We start from the raw sequence: 19111 nt of genomic DNA, 5'->3' as shown, positions 1-19111 counted from the left end.
GATATTTAGCTTTATTGTTTTATAAGCTTACTATATTGCTCAAGTATTGTATTTTCTCCTATAAAGATAGTTATCCTACAAATCTGACACAATGTGATGTTCAATTAAAATTCAGAAAGATCTTCAATAAATTAAATAAATGACATAATTTTTAAAAGGTGCCTTGTGTACTCAGTTGTCCCTTTGTCCAATATTTCATTTTGTCGAAATATCTGAAACAACTCAGTGTGATAAATATGCAATAACAGAGGACTGGAAAGGGGCCAAACACTTTTTCATGGCACTGTACATTGAGTGAATCCAAATACAAATGAAAGATGCACAGGAATATCATTCAAGGTAAAGCCAAACACCATATACAATTTATCATATGTACATTTATTCAAAAGCATCAAGACTAATGTAACATTAACCACAAAGTCAGAAGCAGAAAAGAAAAGAAAAAAATCAAGGTTTACATGTATGGGTACAGGTGAAATTGAAAAAAGTGTACAATGGTTTTCTTCAACATATAAAGGCAACAACCTGCAGTGAGTTTCCGCTGTTCCACTGAAAAGTTTGAGATTTGAGAAGGGCAAGGAGGAAATATCAGGAGGCAGGACATGTGTGAGATCATTACATTGCTTTGATAGCTCTGGTCCAGTGGTTAGGTGTTGAGTGAAGAGTTCAGAAATAGCTGTCAGGCGTTCAAATGATCAACTCAGGCTTCTTATGCACTGACACATTTCATTACATTACATTATTGGCATTTGGCAGATGCTCTTATTCAGAGCAACCTACAGTTGATTAGACTAAGCAGGAGACAATCCTCCTCTGGAGCAATGCAGGGTTAAGGGCCTTGCACAAGGGCCCAACGGCTGTTGTGGCTACACCGGGATTAGAACCACCGACCTTGCGTGTCCCAGTAATTTACCTTAACCACTACGCTACAGGCCGACAGAGGACAGTGCATAAGAAGCACTTTTTTGTATTGTGACTACCCAAGACGGAACCCCAAGAACACAGTGTCGTTGGCTTCAGTGGCAAAGATGTCATTTCGGGGTGGTCCCCACAGCTCTACCCACACCTTGTCACTCTCCGACAGCTGAATGACACTGCCGATACTGGCCACTTGGCTCTTCTTGTCGTCTAAGGTGGTGTGATAGGCTGAGACCACATTCTGACCGTTCTTGTTGATCATAAATTGTGCAAGCCCATAGGTGGACGCATGCACAGTAAAATGGTAAAAGCCGGCCCGGGGGCAGGTGAATGCACCGGTTAAAGGGCTGTAGCCCTGTCCCTCATTCACCAGCACATTTGTGAACCTCAGGGGGCCCTTGTGGAACGGATAGCTGTCGGAAATCTCCAGCTTTGCTGTGAAGGCGATGGTCCTTCCTGAAAAACAAAGACGGGACACAACTGTACCAACCACACCACTCCTCCCACTGAAGCATGTCAAAAACCTATATATTTAACCTATATAGTGTGCAAGTTAAAATGTTTCCATAACATTTTTGAGGATTAACCACTCATGCTTGGCCTGTCTGGAATCATCAGTTGAATGTACAGTTGTCATAATACGGCATATAACTACATTACAGTATGTAGCCTATACATGGATAATAAACAAAGAGGCCCACCTTTGCAGTCAGCTTTGCAGGCCATTTGCACTAAAGTGAAGGTATAAAACAGCAGTTAGCATTTTAAAAGGTATCGTACATTTTGGTTCAACCATGTAGAAATTACAGCAGTGTTTATTCCGCCATTTCAGGGCACCATAATATTTGGGACACAGCAATGTTATGTAAATGAAAGTGAAAGTGGTCATGTTTAGCATTTTGCTGCATATCCTTTGCATGCAATTTTGAATAGAATCTGAGAATGTGCACTTTAACAACATGTTATTTGTGTGATTCCAAATCTAAAATTGTGGCAAAGCAGAGGCAAATCAAGACATAATGGGTCTTTGTCTTAAACATTATGATGGATCCGGTATCTCCATGGTAAGACGGGCGCCACCGTAAACAGGCCAGGGGTGCGTTTCCGGATAACGGTGTCACTTAGCGCTTTACGAAGACTCTCTAAGGTATACCTTACTAAAGTTGTTAACTTGTTCCCCGAACTATCACTTAGGCGGTTGCTTAAGGCAGGGGTATCCAATCTTATCTAGAAAGGGCCGGTGTGTGTGCAGGTTGTTGTTTTAGCACAGGACTAAAACAGCTGATTCTACTCATCAAGGTCTTGATTAAAGACCACGGTTAGTTCACTAGTATAATCAGATGTGTTACTGCTGGGTTAAAACAAAAACCTGCACCCACGCCGGCCCTTTTAGGATAAGATTGGACACCTCTGGCTTAAGGTATAGCTTCTAGGTGCGACGTTACTAGGCTCTTCGACTCACTCTATGCACTCCATGCAGCGACTGTTTGACTGCGTTATGAGAGAAAGTAGTGTTATTTATGGATAAAACACTGCAGGAAAATATTATATTATATATTATATTTACCAAATTATATTTACGGTTAGTGATACGGTTTGTGGCTACGCCATCTAGCAATACGCCTTCTTTGGCATGTCATGTTTTATTTACATTATTTTAATGTCTTTGTCATAGTGCCTTAAATTACTTGATGAAGGTTGATTTGGCAGAAGCACCATCACATTACTGGTGTAATTCACCATTTCCTCCGATTAGCTGACGTTTTCACGAAAAGCGCATAATCATAAGCCCTTTTTACATAAAATACGGCGGGGGAAAAAAACCAAATAGAAATAAGCGGTCCCACAGAAATGGAGACGTGGCGCTGAATAAAGAAACATTATTTTCCAGTTTTAGGACTACTCTGTCCAACAAAACCAAGAAATAACAACGGTTAAACATCGCTACTGCACACACAGAGAGTGGGAAATCGTCAGTTTATGAATATCATTTAAAAGGCAATTAGGCAACATGTTCAATAAAGTGCAACATGCATCCTTCGTAATTTACAATTGTATTATTTGCACGAAAACAGTGCCATTAATGTGGTATTTTAGTAATATTATTAGCCAGCTAGAACTGTAGAGTTATTACTGTACATATTGCTTAACAGATTGAGATGTAACTATAAGAGCAACAGCTAATTTCAGAGGCTTGCGGTCATAACAGTGGTGGCCACTAGCGGAGTGAGCTGACACCATCGCTAAGGTATAGCTAAGAGTGGTCTAGATCTACGGAAGTACGACATACAGAAGGTATACTAAGCTAAGAACGTTTCGGGAAACACGCTGAAACGTTAAGGTAGAGCTAACGAAGGCTTCGGGAAACGCACCCCAAGACGTTTCACGGAAGAAAATGTATGACAACATGAAAACACACGAAATAATGTAGACCACATTTGTTTCTCATGTTTTGGGTATTTAAAGGACTTTAACGCCAGGTTTAAAACATTTTTTTTAAATTATTTTTTATCATTAGTAGGCTATTGTCATAATATTTGTTCAGATAAAATAAAAGCATATCAGTAGCGATTACCTGGTGCTGCGCCGTTGCCTGTTGCACGAAGTATTCAGAAGTTTAATAAATCTACCTACAGAGAGCGCCGGTGGTATTTATTGCTCCAGAGGAGGTTGTTTCGGGACCAAAGACCAGTGACGTTGGCTGCTTTGCATAGGCGTCTTCACAGATACGCGGAACACGCCTCTTTAGTAGATGACTTTAGTGGTCTTCGTCTCTTCTTCCTCTTTGTCATCCTCATCTTCCTCATTCTGTCCAGCGGTGCCCGCAGTGAGGGGCTGTGGAGACGTAGTTTCTTCTGAGTGTTCCTTTTCCCCATGGTGACGGATGACACATACATTTGACATCTTTTATAATTAGAAAAATCTAACACTTATTTACTCCAATTATTTTTTGTTGGATTTTATTTAAAATAAAGAATATCAGCAGTGATGTGGTTCCCTCCAATATCACTCACACAAGATGAGTAAAAAGGGCTGTATGGAATAAACAGGTAACTGAAAGATCCTTTTGAGCTTCCTGGCAAAGGGTCTTTTCTGACCTGAGCAAGCACCCAAGGACCAGTGCATCCTCCACCAGGCAGATTTACCACTGTAGGAAATGTCCTAGTCTTTATGCAATATAGCTAGCCAATCATCTGTCATACAAACATCACATTGTCTCTCTTAACCCACCTTAATATTGTCAGCGACTCTATGAGCTGTCTTAAGCCCCCAACCTGCAACGTCAGGCTGCCCGGCCTGCAATCACCAAACAAAAACATTTCTACATTTCAACATATTCCTGCGACCTCTGTAATGACTATAGATATCTAGTCAGTTTGTGAGACGTGCACATAACCCGCGATGTGACATGCGGCGGTACCAGCAGAGGACTGTTCGGAGAGTAAATCTCAGTTCAGGTTTCCTATAGCGATCAAGTCAAAATTATAAATACGACATCTACCAAATGTGGACAACTAATCTAAATTATTATTCTAAAATGGAGTCAGATAAACGAAGGTGAATATATTGGCCCAATTGTGGAGATTCTTGGTCAGCCCGGACCAGTAAAGAGCGGAAGGCAGAGTGGTACTACTGTCTTTGTATCGTGGTTTATTTATTGGCTGATCTAGACTCTCCGCATAGGGGCCACTAATTTTAACCCTATTAATATTCTTTCAGCAACACCAAAAGGACAAGCACGCTGATACCTTCAGCCCTCGCTAAATTCTGTCGTTGGGTTAGCGTGGGGTTTTACAGCTTGCACTCACTAAATCAAACCATTTTGTAACTAATGTTATGACTTTTAAAACAACTGATTTAGTGTACTCTGTACTTTGCAGCTCAATGTTTGAACGGACACACAGTTCTAATCACGCATTCATTTCAACAGCATTACAAATGATCCTTTAAACACTATGACCTATCATTTGAGTACTAAACAGCATTTCAGATATAGTATATAGATATGTGGGCAGCCTGTAGTGTAGTGGTTAAGGTACATGAGTGGGACCTGTAAGGTCGGTGGTTCGATCCCCGGTGTAACCAACAATAAGATCTGCATGGCCCGTGAGCAAGACCCTTAACCCGACATTGCTCCAGGGGAGGACTGTCTCCTGCTTAGTCTAATCAACTGTACGTCGCTCTGGATAAGAGCATCTGCCAAATGCCAATAATGTCATATAATGTAAAGATATATAGAAACATTTATTTTTGCACATGATTTTCAATGTCATTAATAAAAACATTTAATTCAAACATCATCATTATTCTAAACATTCATTGTTTTAATGAAAGAGTTTTTTATCAAATTCCTAGGTTTGAGACCACTAGGTCTCACATTCTTGAGAGTTAACTTTAACAAAATCACTCTTTAATTAATTATTTTAGCATCCCCAAATTCATTAACTATCAATATGATCAATAATTGTAACTATCAATAACATCAATCATAGTTTTTAAATAAGCATAAGAGAAATGTGAGAATAACATCAGTTCTTCAAATCTGTGAGACGGCATTAGTTGGATTGTTGGAGGAGAGATTACTAGCACATCACTAAGCCGTCGCAAACAGGCCTATTTATTTTTTGTTACCTCTATGTGTCAGTGCATCTAATCTATCAAATCTGTCAAAAACCCATCCTGTGTTTTAGTCATCGTCGTCCGTAAGTCTTCATGTTTGTCTCTATGTGCTGCATCCTACATGTCTGTGTGGTTTTGTGTTTTATGACAACACTTACTCATAATCATAATTGAAGCAGTGCCTTCCATCATCATCACATTCACTTGGATTTTCAGGATAAGAGTTATTGATAATTACAGCATTATTATATTATTATCCCATTTGATGCTACGGACATAATGTCTAAGCCGTCACAAGAATCTGGATTCATTTTCCTTGTGTTAGCTTTCGTGTTTTTGCCTGTATGTTTTCTGTTTATGTCATTCGCGTTTCTGTGTTTTTTATTACCTCTGTGCCCACCTTCACCTTCACTTCATTCATTCATGTCACCCGTTTCACAGCCGTTGGGCCCTTGAGCAAGGCCCTTAACCCTGCATTGCTCCAGGGGAGAATTGTCTCCTGCTTAGTCTAATCAACTGTACGTCACTCTGGGTAAGAGCGTCTGCCAAATGCCAATAATGTAATGTAATGTATATAAACCCCGCTGTTTGTGCAGTTAGTTGCCGGGGTGTTATGTGTTCAGGCCATACTCGTCAGCGGTTTCTGATTGATACCCGTTACGACCCGTTTTGCCCCCCCGACCTCCGAGTTCAGCTCATTCCGTCTATCTGATTCTGACCCGTAGTTTTTGTCTGATTAACTCGTTTGTTTTTGACCCCTCGCTTGTGACCACTACTATTCTTTGGATTACCATTGATATATCTGTTTGCTGGAGATCTGACCTATTGCCTGGACTATCTATTACGAACTGCCTTATCCCTGCTGTGTCTGTTTGCCGGCTTCTGATCTTTGCTTGTTCAATCTGCATTGAAAGAATAAAGACTCTGTTAACGAAAGATCTTACGTCGTGGTTTTGCTTTTGGATCCCCCCCCCCCCCCTGAGTGCCTTATACCTAGGACTGTCCGGGTTTCTTTGAGCCTGGGGGATATGTGTCTGCTGTAACATTGAGATTGTTTTAAAACATCCTGTGGAACACGTTCTTCAAACAGCTCAGGAAACAAGGCATTATGCAAAATAAAATTGTGAGTGGTTTAAGGGCCTATGCTACCAAACTATTTTTTTTTTTAATCAAAGGGATTCCTGTCTGTATTGATCCCAGCTCCCTATTCTGCCCCATCTCAAATGTATTTGCGCTTATCTACAGCCTTGCTCAGGGTTCCATTATCAGCACTATTTTGGGGGATGTAGGTGCAACAGGAGTGCCCTATGATCGCACACACTGCCCCTGCCACTGCGTTATACTTATCTAAAACACCGTATGACCTGCAACCACGTAGCGCTTGCTATGGATTGCACGCTGAGACCGGAGGAGAAGAACATTTCTCCCGGCTCATATGTTACCTGGCTTGACCCTGTCTCCCCAGCTTGCCTGTCTTCTCCTTTCAAGTGTTATTTTATGTTTCCCTAGATCCTCTGGCTTCGCTTGAACTATGAAAACTGACCTTACTAGTGTGACAGGGGCATATTCCCACCCAGTGAACTGGCAGGCAGTTCCAAGCATTTTCCCCACACTGCCAATACATGTCTAATGCGATAGCAGTCCCTTTAGTTAAATTAGTGTTGGTCATTTCCCGCATTTTGGTGGCGTTTAAGGATAATTTACAATGGGTAGTTGTTCTCATATCTAAATTACCGCTCTCTTTGAAGCAGACAGGAAAAAGGGTTCTGGGTCGTGTTTGGGCAATAGTTTTTACAGGGGATTGGTGGCTTGGTAGTATGGGGTGGCCATTCCAAAAGGCATTGTAAGAATGGGCCCATTTTCCTGGTGTCAGCATACCTGGTTGTGTGGTGTTGGGTGGGGCGGATCATCTCCCCCATTACACACCGTGAGCCGATCTGCATAGGAGTTGCAAGTGGGAGTTTGGGGCAACAACTTTGCCCGTGGAGTTCTGGCGCCATATGTCAGTGACAGGATCCAACCTCTCAATTTCCAGAGTTCTTGCTCAGTTGTGGAGGCAGATTGCTGAACCTCCAGAAGTTCTTGCAAAGTAAATTCCTGTATTTTGATTACAGGGGCCTGATTAGCAGGCCAAGGTCAGTAGCTCTTTTAGCTGCAGCATCCGTGTGTGCATTGCCCTGGGAAATAGGGTCTTGTTTTTTTGTGTGTGCTGCACATTTGATTACAGGTAGCTTTGATGGTAGATTTATTGCCTTGAGTAAGTCAGAGATCTATTTTTTATTTTTAACCAGTGTACCAGTAGCTGTTAAAAACCCACGGCATGCCCAAGTGGCCCCCCAAGAATGTACCACGCAAGCATAGGCAGAGTCACTATAGATGTTGATGGACTTCCCTTCTGCCAACTGGCAGGCTCTAGCCAGTGCTACTATCTCTGCCTGCTGGGCACTAGTTTTGGGAGTTACCACACTGTAATGGAATCAGTTCTAAGTGAAAGGGGAGTGTTGAGTGACAATGGCAAGTCCTGATTTCCTTCAGCCATCGGGGTCAATAAATGATGAGCCGTCAGCAAACAAAGTGTGGGGAGGTGAGGGGGTTTGTAAACAGATCAGGTCTACCGCTTGAGTCCTCTTCAACTGTGGCTGTGCAGTTGTGTGGTTCTCCATCGAGGGGAGTGGTCATAAGTGGCTGGGTTGACAACCTGGCAGCGAGTGATCGTGATGTGTGGTTGGGTCAACAAAACTTCAATGCCGGAAACTCTTCTAGGGAAGATTTTTCTCTAGACAGCACAGAGTCCACAGCGTGTGACACATATAGCGTGGTTGGGTGTCCGGCCATTAAAGGGTTTGCCAAATTCAGCTGCTGCTAAACCTGTTTCACATGGGTGCAGTCCTCTTTCCACAGTGTCTAGCCTGGTGCTGTAATAGGCTAGCGGTTTTAACTGTTTCATGACAAGCTGCGCCAGTAAGGCTGTGTAGAACCCGGCGGCTTGGGCACAGAAGAGATGGAATGGTTGAGTGTAATTGGGAAGGCCTAATGCTGGTGCTAGCTGCAGAGCCTGTTTAAGGTTGCCAAATGCTCCATCAGCTTCTGCAGTCCAGGCTAACTGTCCAGTGGAGCCTGCGTGTACCGCAAGGTCTAGCAGTGGCCAGGACATCAGGGCATAGTCACAGATCCACTGCCTGCAGTAGTTAAGAGGCGACGACATTGTTCATATAAGGGGATGGAGAACAATGCTGAGCACAAGTCTATGACAGTGTAATGGGTCGTTGAAGGTTGGATGTTGGTGAGTATTGTTGATGGGTCTCGTCTCTTTTCCAGTTCCGGCCTTTAGGGGGCGCTCTTGCTTCTGGCAAGGGTCTTGATGTGCCATGGATCCTTCCGCAAACAGCTGGCTGTTGTGTAGGTCATCACCCTGCAATGAACAGAATGGCCTTGCTGCTGGTGTCCCTCAGGCGGGGAGGGCAGGAGGTGCTCAGCTGGCCTGATAGGTCCCTTCACACTGAGTCGTCCTTCCACCTGCCGGTCTCCTTCCATCTGCCATCCAGTATGAGACTGATTTACCATCATTTGGACTTCCCCAAGACCGGGGTACATTCTTCCAGCAGGGGGAGCTCCAGCATAAGGTGGTGGTTTCCCAGTGAGGGCAGGGCAGCTTGGTTCTGCGTCACAGATAAGCTCCTCCTTCACGGGCTCCCTTCCGGCTCCTTCCTGGCTCTTTCAGTCCTCCTTCCAGGCTTGTTCTGATGTCTCTGCAACTCAATTTTCCATTGATTAAAGTGTTGCCGGTACATTTTTATCTCATTTTTCTTCTACCAGCCTGGTTTCTTTTCTTTTCCAATCAACACAGCCTCAACGCTCTCCAAGCAATTGTAGGGGAAAATTCACAGAACAAAAGATCTCCCTCCTAAAAGCATGATAAACAATCACAAGTCAAAATCAGACTTCACCTTTGTGAGCAGGCTGGTTCCTCCAAAACTCTTGACGATGTATGCTAAAAGTGTATCAATATATCCGTATTAAAGTATGATATGTACCCTGTATAGTTTCAAACTGATTAACTGCTAAATTGTGCTAGAATTACACAGCAGCCAGCTGGGGGGGGGAGGCGTCTCAAACTGTCAAGGACACGGGCAGAGCGAGATATGACTGTACAGCTGATTTCTCCGGGACTCTCAATGTTTTATGCCAGAAGTGTATCTATATGCCAGTGACTTACAATCACTATATCCCATGTACGCTGCTTGTTATCAAATCAAATGAACCTAGAACATTAATTATAGCTGAGCTATACAAAAAAAGCAAAAAACCACAGTGAAAACTGTTGAAATGAGAGCAAAGAATGCAAAGAATGAAACGTAAATTTACTCCCTTAGAAGAGAATAATTAATCAAATGTTTAGTATGTCTGTATATTTTCAAAGATTACTGCTGCTTAGTTCGTCTTAGAAAAGCGAAAGATACAGAGTGACGTGTATGGATGACGTGTGTGTTAGAGGGGGGGCATCCAGAACTTTATGAGGTCTGGTAGTTTTCCACTCTGCCAAGAGCAGGTGCGGGGTGAAGTGAGGACAGGGGAAGTCCTGAACTTTGTTCGTAGTTGGCAGAACGCCCTGAACTTTGTACAGATTTGGCAGAGCATAAGGACTGTTGGCAATTTGCCACAATGACGTTGTGGGAGGAGCTTTGGGAGGAGTTACGATAAGAACAGTGTGGGTGATTTGGCAGAATGAGGTTTGAGGAGGAGTTGTAGGTGGAGCAAATGTGTATAAAATGGGTGTGACAGTCGGGATTCAGTTCTGGAGAACTGATCCGGCTTTATGCACGTGGGCTAATAAAGTCTGATTTTCCTGAAGAACTTGCTGCCGTGGTGTCGTCTTTTCCCTCGTGAAGATGTTTTTTGACAAATTGAAGATTTGGACTGTCGTTTCCTAGACACGACACAATCAGGTTCCAGTCTTATCTGGCCACACATAGTTGCAATCATTTTCTCCAAACAGACATCATTTTGTTATACTCAGTGTCAAAACGTTTGGGCATAAAGTCCAGGGGAGTCTCAATGTTATCTGACATTTCTGAGCGGCCCGTCAACATCACAAGATCAACCTTTCTTCTTTGGATTTGCTTTTCCTCAAAAACTGAATAAAAAGAAAAGGAAAATAAAAAATAAAAATAAAATGTTAACCTTTTGCAATGGAACTTAACGTTTTCCTCTTGCACCAATTTATTATTATATATTTTTTATTATTTATGAGAACAACCAATTTGTTCTCCCTCTTGGAAATCCACATTATTTATTTATTTATTTGAATTCCATATACAATATTTTTATTATGTATGAGAACAACCAATTTGTTCTCGCCCTCAGAAATTTCACAATACTTAAAACACCCGGCAGTAATCACGCATATATTTAAGAAGGATTCTCAAACCTTATACACATAAAATATAAAAATGACACACACAAGACATAGAGCAGCTTGTGAAAGCAAGTATTTTACAGAATACCGTCAAACTCGATAGTGGCGTGTACCTGTGCAGCTGCCTGCCTTGCCCCTTATCTGGGCTGCCAAGGTCTTTTTAGGGGTAGGAAGTGATATGTACGATCCTCTGCACGGTGATTTAAGGCCCCTCGAAAAGGAGTCTTTCACCTTGAAATTATGAAGTCCCTGTTCCACATTCAAATTCCATGTATCTCAAGTCAGTATCGACAAGTCTGTCTGCTCACATGCATGCACTGCACAAACCGTCAGTATACCGACCTGTTCTGAGTGCCTGACAGAGGCCAGATTGTTTTGTCGGGCACTCAGAACAGGGGACCCAGATGCGAGACCAAGACAGAGGATTATAAGTAATTATAAAGTAGCAGGTCAGACAGGTGATGGTCAGAAGCCAGCAAACAGATACAGCAGGGATAAGGCGGTTCATAATAGATAGTCCAGGCAATAGGTCAGGTTTCCAGCAACAGATATATCAATGGTAATCCAAAGAGTAGTAGTGGTCACAGGCGATGGATCGAAAACAAACGGGCGAAACAGACGAAAACACAATCCAGAAACAAGGGTCGAAAAACTATGGGTCAGAATCAGACAGGCGGAGAAAGCTAAACTCGGAGGTCGGGGACGAAACAGGTCGTAACAGATATCAATCGGAAAACACTGTAATGTATGGCATAAATGCATAACAATCTGGCAGGGACAAACAAACAAAGGGGTTTAAATAACACAGGTAACGAGAGGGAATGGGAATCAGGTGGGGGAAACCATCAGGAAGTGAAACCGGTGAAACGAATGAAGTGAAACAAACTACGGCTACGGTGCGCACAGAGGTAACAAAAACACGGAAACGCTAACAACATTGAATACAATACATTGAATGAAACCACACACGAAACCTAACACTTCTGAATGGTAAATGGTTGGCATTTATATAGCGCCTTTATCCAAAGTGCTGTACAACTGATGCTTCTCATTCACCCATTCATACACACACTCACACACCAACAGCGATTGGCTGCCATGCAAGGCACCAACCAGCTCGTCAGGAGCATTTAGGGGTTAGGTGTCTCGCTCAGGGACACTTCGACACAGCCCGGGCGGGGGATCGAACCGGCAACCCTCCGACTGCCAGACGACTGCTCTTACTGCCTGAGCCATGTCACCCCTGAGCAGGTGAAGTACAATTGAAATTGTACTTCCCTCTAGGGACTTTCAGCGCACTTAGCCCTGGTTATGGGTATGCACTTTGTTGTACGTCGCTCTGGATAAGAGCGTCTGCCAAATGCCAGTAATGTAATGTAATGTAATGAAGGCGAGCAGCCTTTTGTTTAGTTTCCTCATGGTGACAGATGACATGCATTTTTCATCTTTATACAACAGGGAATTTTTAAAATGTAACACTTATTTACTAGAATTATGTTTATTGGATTTTATTTAAAATTATTATGTGGTATGCAAAACATTCTACACTAAATCCAGGAGGTTTACCACAGGAGCACCACAGTGTGCTCTCAACTATGATGAGATATAAAATTCCCAAAAACTTAAGAATTTTCCTGGTAGAGCCATTTAAAGTTTGCTGGGTGTTACACTGAAAAATGCGTTATGGCACAGAATGTGATATTTAGAGGTCCATAACCTTGTAAAGAAAAGTCCTAAATCTTTGTAAATTTGTACGTATGGATAATTTTGAATGTAGAATTTATCTAACCATATGCTACTGTCAGAAATCTAAACATCCCAACTTCATACATCTTTACGTACCTGTGACACCCCTCAAAAAAAGCAAGAGTCCTGTAAAGATCGTTATCATACAAATCTGATACAATGTGACTACTACTCCCAGTGAACTAAATTTGCTATTTACTACTATACAGTTCAAGTTCAAGTTAAACTTCAGAAAGATCTTCAATAAATTAATTAAATCGATGAAATAATTTTTAAAAGGTGCCTTGTGCCTTGTGTACCTTTGTCCAATATTTCATTTTGTCTAAATATCTGAAACCACTCAGTGTGATAAATATGCAATAACAGACGACTGGAAAGGGGCCAAACACTTTTTCATGGCACTGTACATTGAGTGAATCCAAATACAAATTAAAGATGCACAGGAATATCATTCAAGGTAAAGCCAAACACCATTTACAATTTATCAGATGGAGATTTATTCAAAAGCATCAAGACTAATGTAACCTTAACCACAAAGTAAAAAGCAGAAAAGAAAAAAAATAGATCAGAATAGAGTTCAGAAATAGTTGTCAGGCATTGAAATGATCAACTCAGGCTTCTTATGCACTGACCCAGGACATGAGGGATAGGAGGGGGGAGGGGGGATTTTAAGATGCAGACTCCAAATTATGATCATAATTATTATTTTTTTATTGTGACTACCCAAGACGGAACCCCAAGAACACAGTGTCGTTGTCTGGAGTGGCAAAGATGTCATTTCGGGGTGGTCCCCACAGCTCTACCCACACCTTGTCACTCTCCGACAGCTGAATGACACTGCCGATACTGGCCACTTGGCTCTTCTTGTCGTCTAAGGTGGTGTGATAGGCTGAGACCACATTCTGACCGTTCTTGTTGATCATAAATTGTGCACGCCCATAGGTGGACGCATGCACGGTAAAATGGTAAAAGCCAGCCCGGGGGCAGGTGAATGCACCGGTTAAAGGGCTGTAGCCCTGTCCCTCATTCACCAGCACGTTTGTGAACCTCAGGGGGCCTTTGTGGGTCGGATAGCTGTTGGAAATCTCCAGCTTTGCTGTGAAGGCGATGGTCCTTCCTGAAAAACAAAGACGGGACACAACTGTACCAACCACACCACTCCTCCCACTGAAGCAAGTCATTGTCACCTTTTACCCACAGGAACGATCACTCATGACATGAAGCCCATAATGGGGAGAGATACCATCGCAATCATTCACCCAAACAAAATCAACCTTCACTCTCCCCACTGCCCAGGATCCAATACTGGCCACCCCAATGCTCTTCCCAGGAGTCCTTCAGTTTCTTCTGAGAGAGGAAAGCTGAACATCTCCTCAATGAGTAACATCTGGCATATTGCCATCTCCCTTACTTGCTTTAAAGAGAGATGGTACCTACCTGGCTTAACATGGTCAGGCCCATCACCTCTGTTTCCAGTTGGCTTGGGGTCATCAGTGGTCTCTTGAGATGAGAGAGAGATGCAAGAGATTCACTCAATTTGCTCTATGCTATCATGCATGACGTTTACACTGACCCCTGACACTTTAGTGTAAAACCTTAGTGTGAAAACAGGTAGTTTAAAAAAATTGATACAATTAATTAGTATTTCAACTTTATTTTGAATTAAAATTGGAAGGGGACAATGAAAACAATAAACAAACTGTGATGAAACAAAACAACAGGCAGGAAAAAATAGAGCAAATTGATATTACATTACATTACATTACATTATTGCCATTTGGCAGACACTCTTATCCAGAGCAACATACAGTTGATTAGACTAAGCAGGAGACAATCCTCCCCTGGAGCAATGCAGAGTTAAGGGCCTTGCTCAAGGTCCCAACAGCTGTTCGGATCTGATTGTGGCTACACTGGGATTTTAACCCCCAGACTTGCCCGTCCCAGTCATTTACCTAAACCACTATGCTACAGGCCACCATCAAATTGATATTTGTCATTGAGACAAAAACAAGACAAGAGAAAAAAGAAAAGAAAAAGAAAATGGAGCAAATAAGTGATAGGATATGAAAGACCAGTACGTGCGGAGACTGGATTATCATCAGCTTTATTGGGGTTGTGAGAGTAAATTGGTGATATGTGTGTGTTGTGCGTGTGTATGGGGGGGGGGTCCATTGCATAATGCTCTTTTTTCTCAAGTTTTCCAGTTTCGTAAGATGGTTTGTAATGATGATTGATGATAGGTCGTGCCTAGTAGGCACATTGAGGTGGAAAGTGGAACTGGTAATTGTTTAAAAAAATGTGAGTTCAAATGTTTCCATAACATTTGTGAGATTGAACCACTCATTCTTGGCCTGTCTGGAATTATCGGTTGAAAGTACAGTTGTCATAACACTGCATATAACTATATTACAGTATGTAGCCTACACATGGATAATAAACAAATAGTCAAACCTGGATTGCAAGCACAGTCAGCTTGGTTGGATTCCATTTGCGCTAAAGTGAAAACAGCAGTTTGCATTTTAAAAGGTATCGCACATTTTGGTTCACCCATTTAGAAATTACAGCAGTGTTTATACATTGTGTTTATACATACAATTTTGCATAAAATCTGAGAATGTGTACTTTAACAACATGTTAATTGTGTGATTCCAAATCTAAAATTGTGGCAAATCAGAGGCAAATCAAGACATAATGGGTCTTTGTCTCAAACATTATGGAGGGCATTGTCATTTAGAAAATACAGCACAACACTAACCATTTCATTGAGTTGGTTCGTGTATAAATTAATTGTCATGTAGCCTAATGCTGCGTTCACATCATATTGGAATTACAGAAATTACAACCTCCTGACTGGGAAAAACAGTTCACATCAACCTCCGAGTTGTAATTCCCAGTCGAAAATAGGGGAACTTGATGGATCCAATATGTGCATGGTAAACGGGGTGGAATTATTCCACCATTGTGGAATTATTTATGTAAACATAATGTAAACAGGCCGGGACATTTCAAGGGAAGAAGAAAATGTATGACAACATGAACACAACATAAACATACAAAGTAATGTGGACCACAGTTGATTCTCATGTTTTGGGTCTTTAAAGGGCTTTAACGCCAGTTAAGATCATTAGTAGGCTATTGTCATAATATAAATTGATAAAACGAAGTATTCAGAGTGTAGCTGTCCCACCGAAAGATGGCCCGACACTTTAACTGATGATCTTAGATTTGTTGAAAATCCCCAAATCAACCTAAGAGCTGAAACACCATTAGCTTCCCATAGTTTCAATACGTGAACTACCGTAACATTAACTCTTATGAAGCTTAAACTAACATCCCCTCGTGCAAGAAACCTTGGAGTGGTGATGGACAACATGTCCTTCTCCGAGAACATCGCTACAGTTACCCGGGCACACAGGTTCTTCCTGTACAACATCCGGAGAATCCGACACTTTCTCACCACCTCCTCCACTCAGCTCCTTGTTCAAGCAATGGTCCTGTCCCGCCTGGACTATTGCAATTCTCTGCTGGCTGACCTTCCAGCATCTGCCATCAGACCCCTACAACTGATCCAGGATGCTGCAGCACGTCTGATATTCAATGTTCCCAGACATTCACGTCACCCCCCTGCTCAGCAACCTCCACTGGCTGCCTATTATGGCTCGCATCAAATTTAAAACTTTAATGCTCGCATACCAGGCAGTTAAGGGATCAGCCCCTGTATATATTCAATCACTTATCAAGACCTATACACCAGCAAGACTCCTCCATTCTGCTACTTCGTGCTGTCTGGCGCCTCCCCCTCGCCACACCTGCACTTCTCGCTCACGACTGCTGTCTGTCCTGGTCCCACGGTGGTGGAATGACCTCCCGGTGGATGTCAGAACGGCAGAGTCTCTGACCTCCTTCAAGCGCAGACTGAAGACTCATCTCTTCAGGCTACACCTTTCCCTCCTTAACTCACCACCATGATTAGCCTTATATATGCCATAGACTGTAATAGCACTTTTTTTTTTTGTATAGATATCGTTTGCGTATTAGCTATTGTATTGTTGTACTCGGGGTATTCTAGCTGCTAACTGTGGTATGCTAGTTTGGAAGTTGAGGTATTCTTCAAGGGTCCCGATTGTTGTACTTGTGGTTGATCTGCACTTCGTTGTACGTCGCTCTGGATAAGAGCGTCTGCTAAATGCCTTGTAATGTAATGTAATGTAACTTTGGCTAAACAAAAACCTTTAGCAATTCAGTCCTTACGAGTAAAACTAATTTATGGCACCAAGCACATATCACTATCACACTAGTACAATTGATACTAACCTTGTGCCTCTTCGGGGGGTGCTAAACAGGGAGAGCGAAAAACAACGTGCGTTCGTTTACAACTTGTCTCTCCGTCTTTCCTCTTGTGTTGCACGACTGCTTCCTGGTATTGCGCAATTCCCGTTTTACTGTCACGCGAATCTCGTTACAAATTAAAAGCCCTTATACTCAGGAAAATAAAGCAGTATAAGCTTAAAACGTAAATTAGATATTAAAACAGCATCAATAAATGTACTTATGAAAAACATATTTGGGTTATTTACACAGAGGTTGAATAAATCTACCTACAGAGAGCGCCGGTGGTATTTATTGCTCCAGAGGAGGTGGTTTTTGGCAAAAGACCAGTGATGTTGGCAGCTTTGTATAGGTGTGTTCACAGATATGCGGAACACACCTCTTTAGTAGATTACTTTCCTGGTCTTCCTCTCTTTTTCTTCTTCCTCTTTCTCATCTTCATCTTCCTCATTCTGTCCAGCGGTGCCCGCAGTGAGGGGCTGTGCAGACGTAGTTTCTTCTGAGTGTTCCCTTTCCCCATGGTGACGGATGACACATACATTTTACAGCTTTATGCAGCAGTCCAAAGACATGCAGGTTAGGCTGATTGGAGAGTCTAAATTGCCCGTGGGTATGAGTGTGAATGGTGTGTGTGCCCTGCGATGCATTGGTGACCTGTCCCGGGTGTATTCCTGCCTTTCGCCCAATGTATGCTGGGATAGGCTCCAGCCCCCCTGCAACCCTGTTCAGGATAAGCGGGTTAAGATAATGGATGGATGGATTTAAAATTATTATGTGGGATGCAAAACATTCTACACTAAATCCAGGAGGTTTTATTATTATGTGGTCCACAGCACCACAGTGTGTTCTCGACCATGATGAGACATAAAATTCCTGAAAACTTGAGCATTTTCCTGGTAGAGCCATTTAAAGTTTGCTGGGTGTTACACTGAAAAATGCGTTATGGCACGGAATGTGGTATTTAGAGGTCCATAACCTTGTAAAGAAAAGGCCTAAATCTTTGTAAATTTGTACGTATGGATAATTTTGAATGTAGAATTTATCTAACCATATGCTACTGTCAGAAATCTAAACATCCCAACTTACAATACAACAATACAAATCTGATACAATGTGACTACTACTCCCAGTGAACTCAATTTGCTATTTACTACTATACAGTTCAAGTTCAAGTTAAACTTCAGAAATATCTTCAATAAATTAATTAAATAAATGAATTTTTATTAAAAAAAATTGTCTTGTGTACTCAGTTGTCCAATATTTCATTCTGTCTAAATATCTGAAACCACTCAGTGTGATAGGCAATAACAGAGGACTGGAAAGGCACTGTACATTGAGTGAATCCAAATACAAATGAAAGATGCACAGGAATATCATTCAAGGTAAAGCCAAACACCATATACAATTTATCATATGGAGATGTATTCAAAAGCATCAAGACTAATATAACATTAACCACAAGTCAAAAGCAGAAAAGAAAAGAAAACATCTAGGTATGGATACTGGTGGGAAAAAAAAACAATATTCCTGAAAAAAGAGCAGAATAGAGTTCAGAAATAATTGTCAGGCATTGAAATGATCAACTCAGGCTTCTTATGCACTGACCCAGGACAGGAGAGATATGAGGGGGCTGGGGGGATTCTAAGATGCAGACTCCAAATTAATTATTATTTTTTTATTGTGACTACCCAAGACGGAACCCCAAGAACACAGTGTCGTTGTCTGGAGAGGCAAAGATGTCATTTCGGGGTGGTCCCCACAGCTCTACCCACACCTTGTCACTCTCCGACAGCTGAATGACACTGCTGATACTGGCCACAGACTCGCGCTTCTTCCCCCTGTCTAAGGTGGTGTGATAGGCTGAGACCACATTCTGACCGTTCTTGTTGATCATAAATTGTGCAAGCCCATAGGTGGACGCATGCACAGTAAAATGGTAAAAGCCAGCCCGGGGGCAGGTGAATGCACCGGTTAAAGGGCTGTAGCCCTGTCCCTCATTCACCAGCACGTTTGTGAACCTCAGGGGGCCCTTGAGGGTTGGATAGCTGTCGGAAATCTCCAGCTTTGCTGTGAAGGCTGATG

The 19111-nt window shown here is 42.2% G+C and overlaps 1 protein-coding gene across 2 annotated transcripts; it reads right to left on the bottom strand.

The window, feature by feature from the left end:
• Window positions 1–357: 357 nt before the first annotated feature.
• On the bottom strand, window positions 358–17107 carry LOC133108247 (complement C1q tumor necrosis factor-related protein 5-like). Of its 2 annotated transcripts, XM_061217716.1 has the most exons (4): window positions 17015–17107; window positions 15152–15193; window positions 14138–14200; window positions 358–1374 (listed from the first exon to the last, which is right to left on the bottom strand). In XM_061217716.1, the coding sequence occupies exons 2-4, from the start codon at window positions 15186–15188 to the stop codon at window positions 977–979; spliced, it is 498 nt and encodes a 165-aa protein (XP_061073700.1). In that variant the 5' UTR covers window positions 15189–15193; window positions 17015–17107; the 3' UTR covers window positions 358–976. The 2 variants fall into 2 exon arrangements, with proteins under 2 accessions (XP_061073700.1, XP_061073701.1); XM_061217717.1 differs by lacking the exons at window positions 14138–14200; window positions 15152–15193; window positions 17015–17107 and adding an exon at window positions 1620–1649.
• Between the last annotated feature and the right edge of the window lie 2004 nt (window positions 17108–19111).

This window comes from Conger conger, chromosome 13 (assembly GCF_963514075.1).
Source record: "Conger conger chromosome 13, fConCon1.1, whole genome shotgun sequence".
Classification (NCBI taxonomy): domain Eukaryota; kingdom Metazoa; phylum Chordata; class Actinopteri; order Anguilliformes; family Congridae; genus Conger; species Conger conger.
The sequence above is the reverse complement of the archived record's forward strand: the minus strand, read 5'-3'. Positions and strand labels throughout refer to the sequence as shown.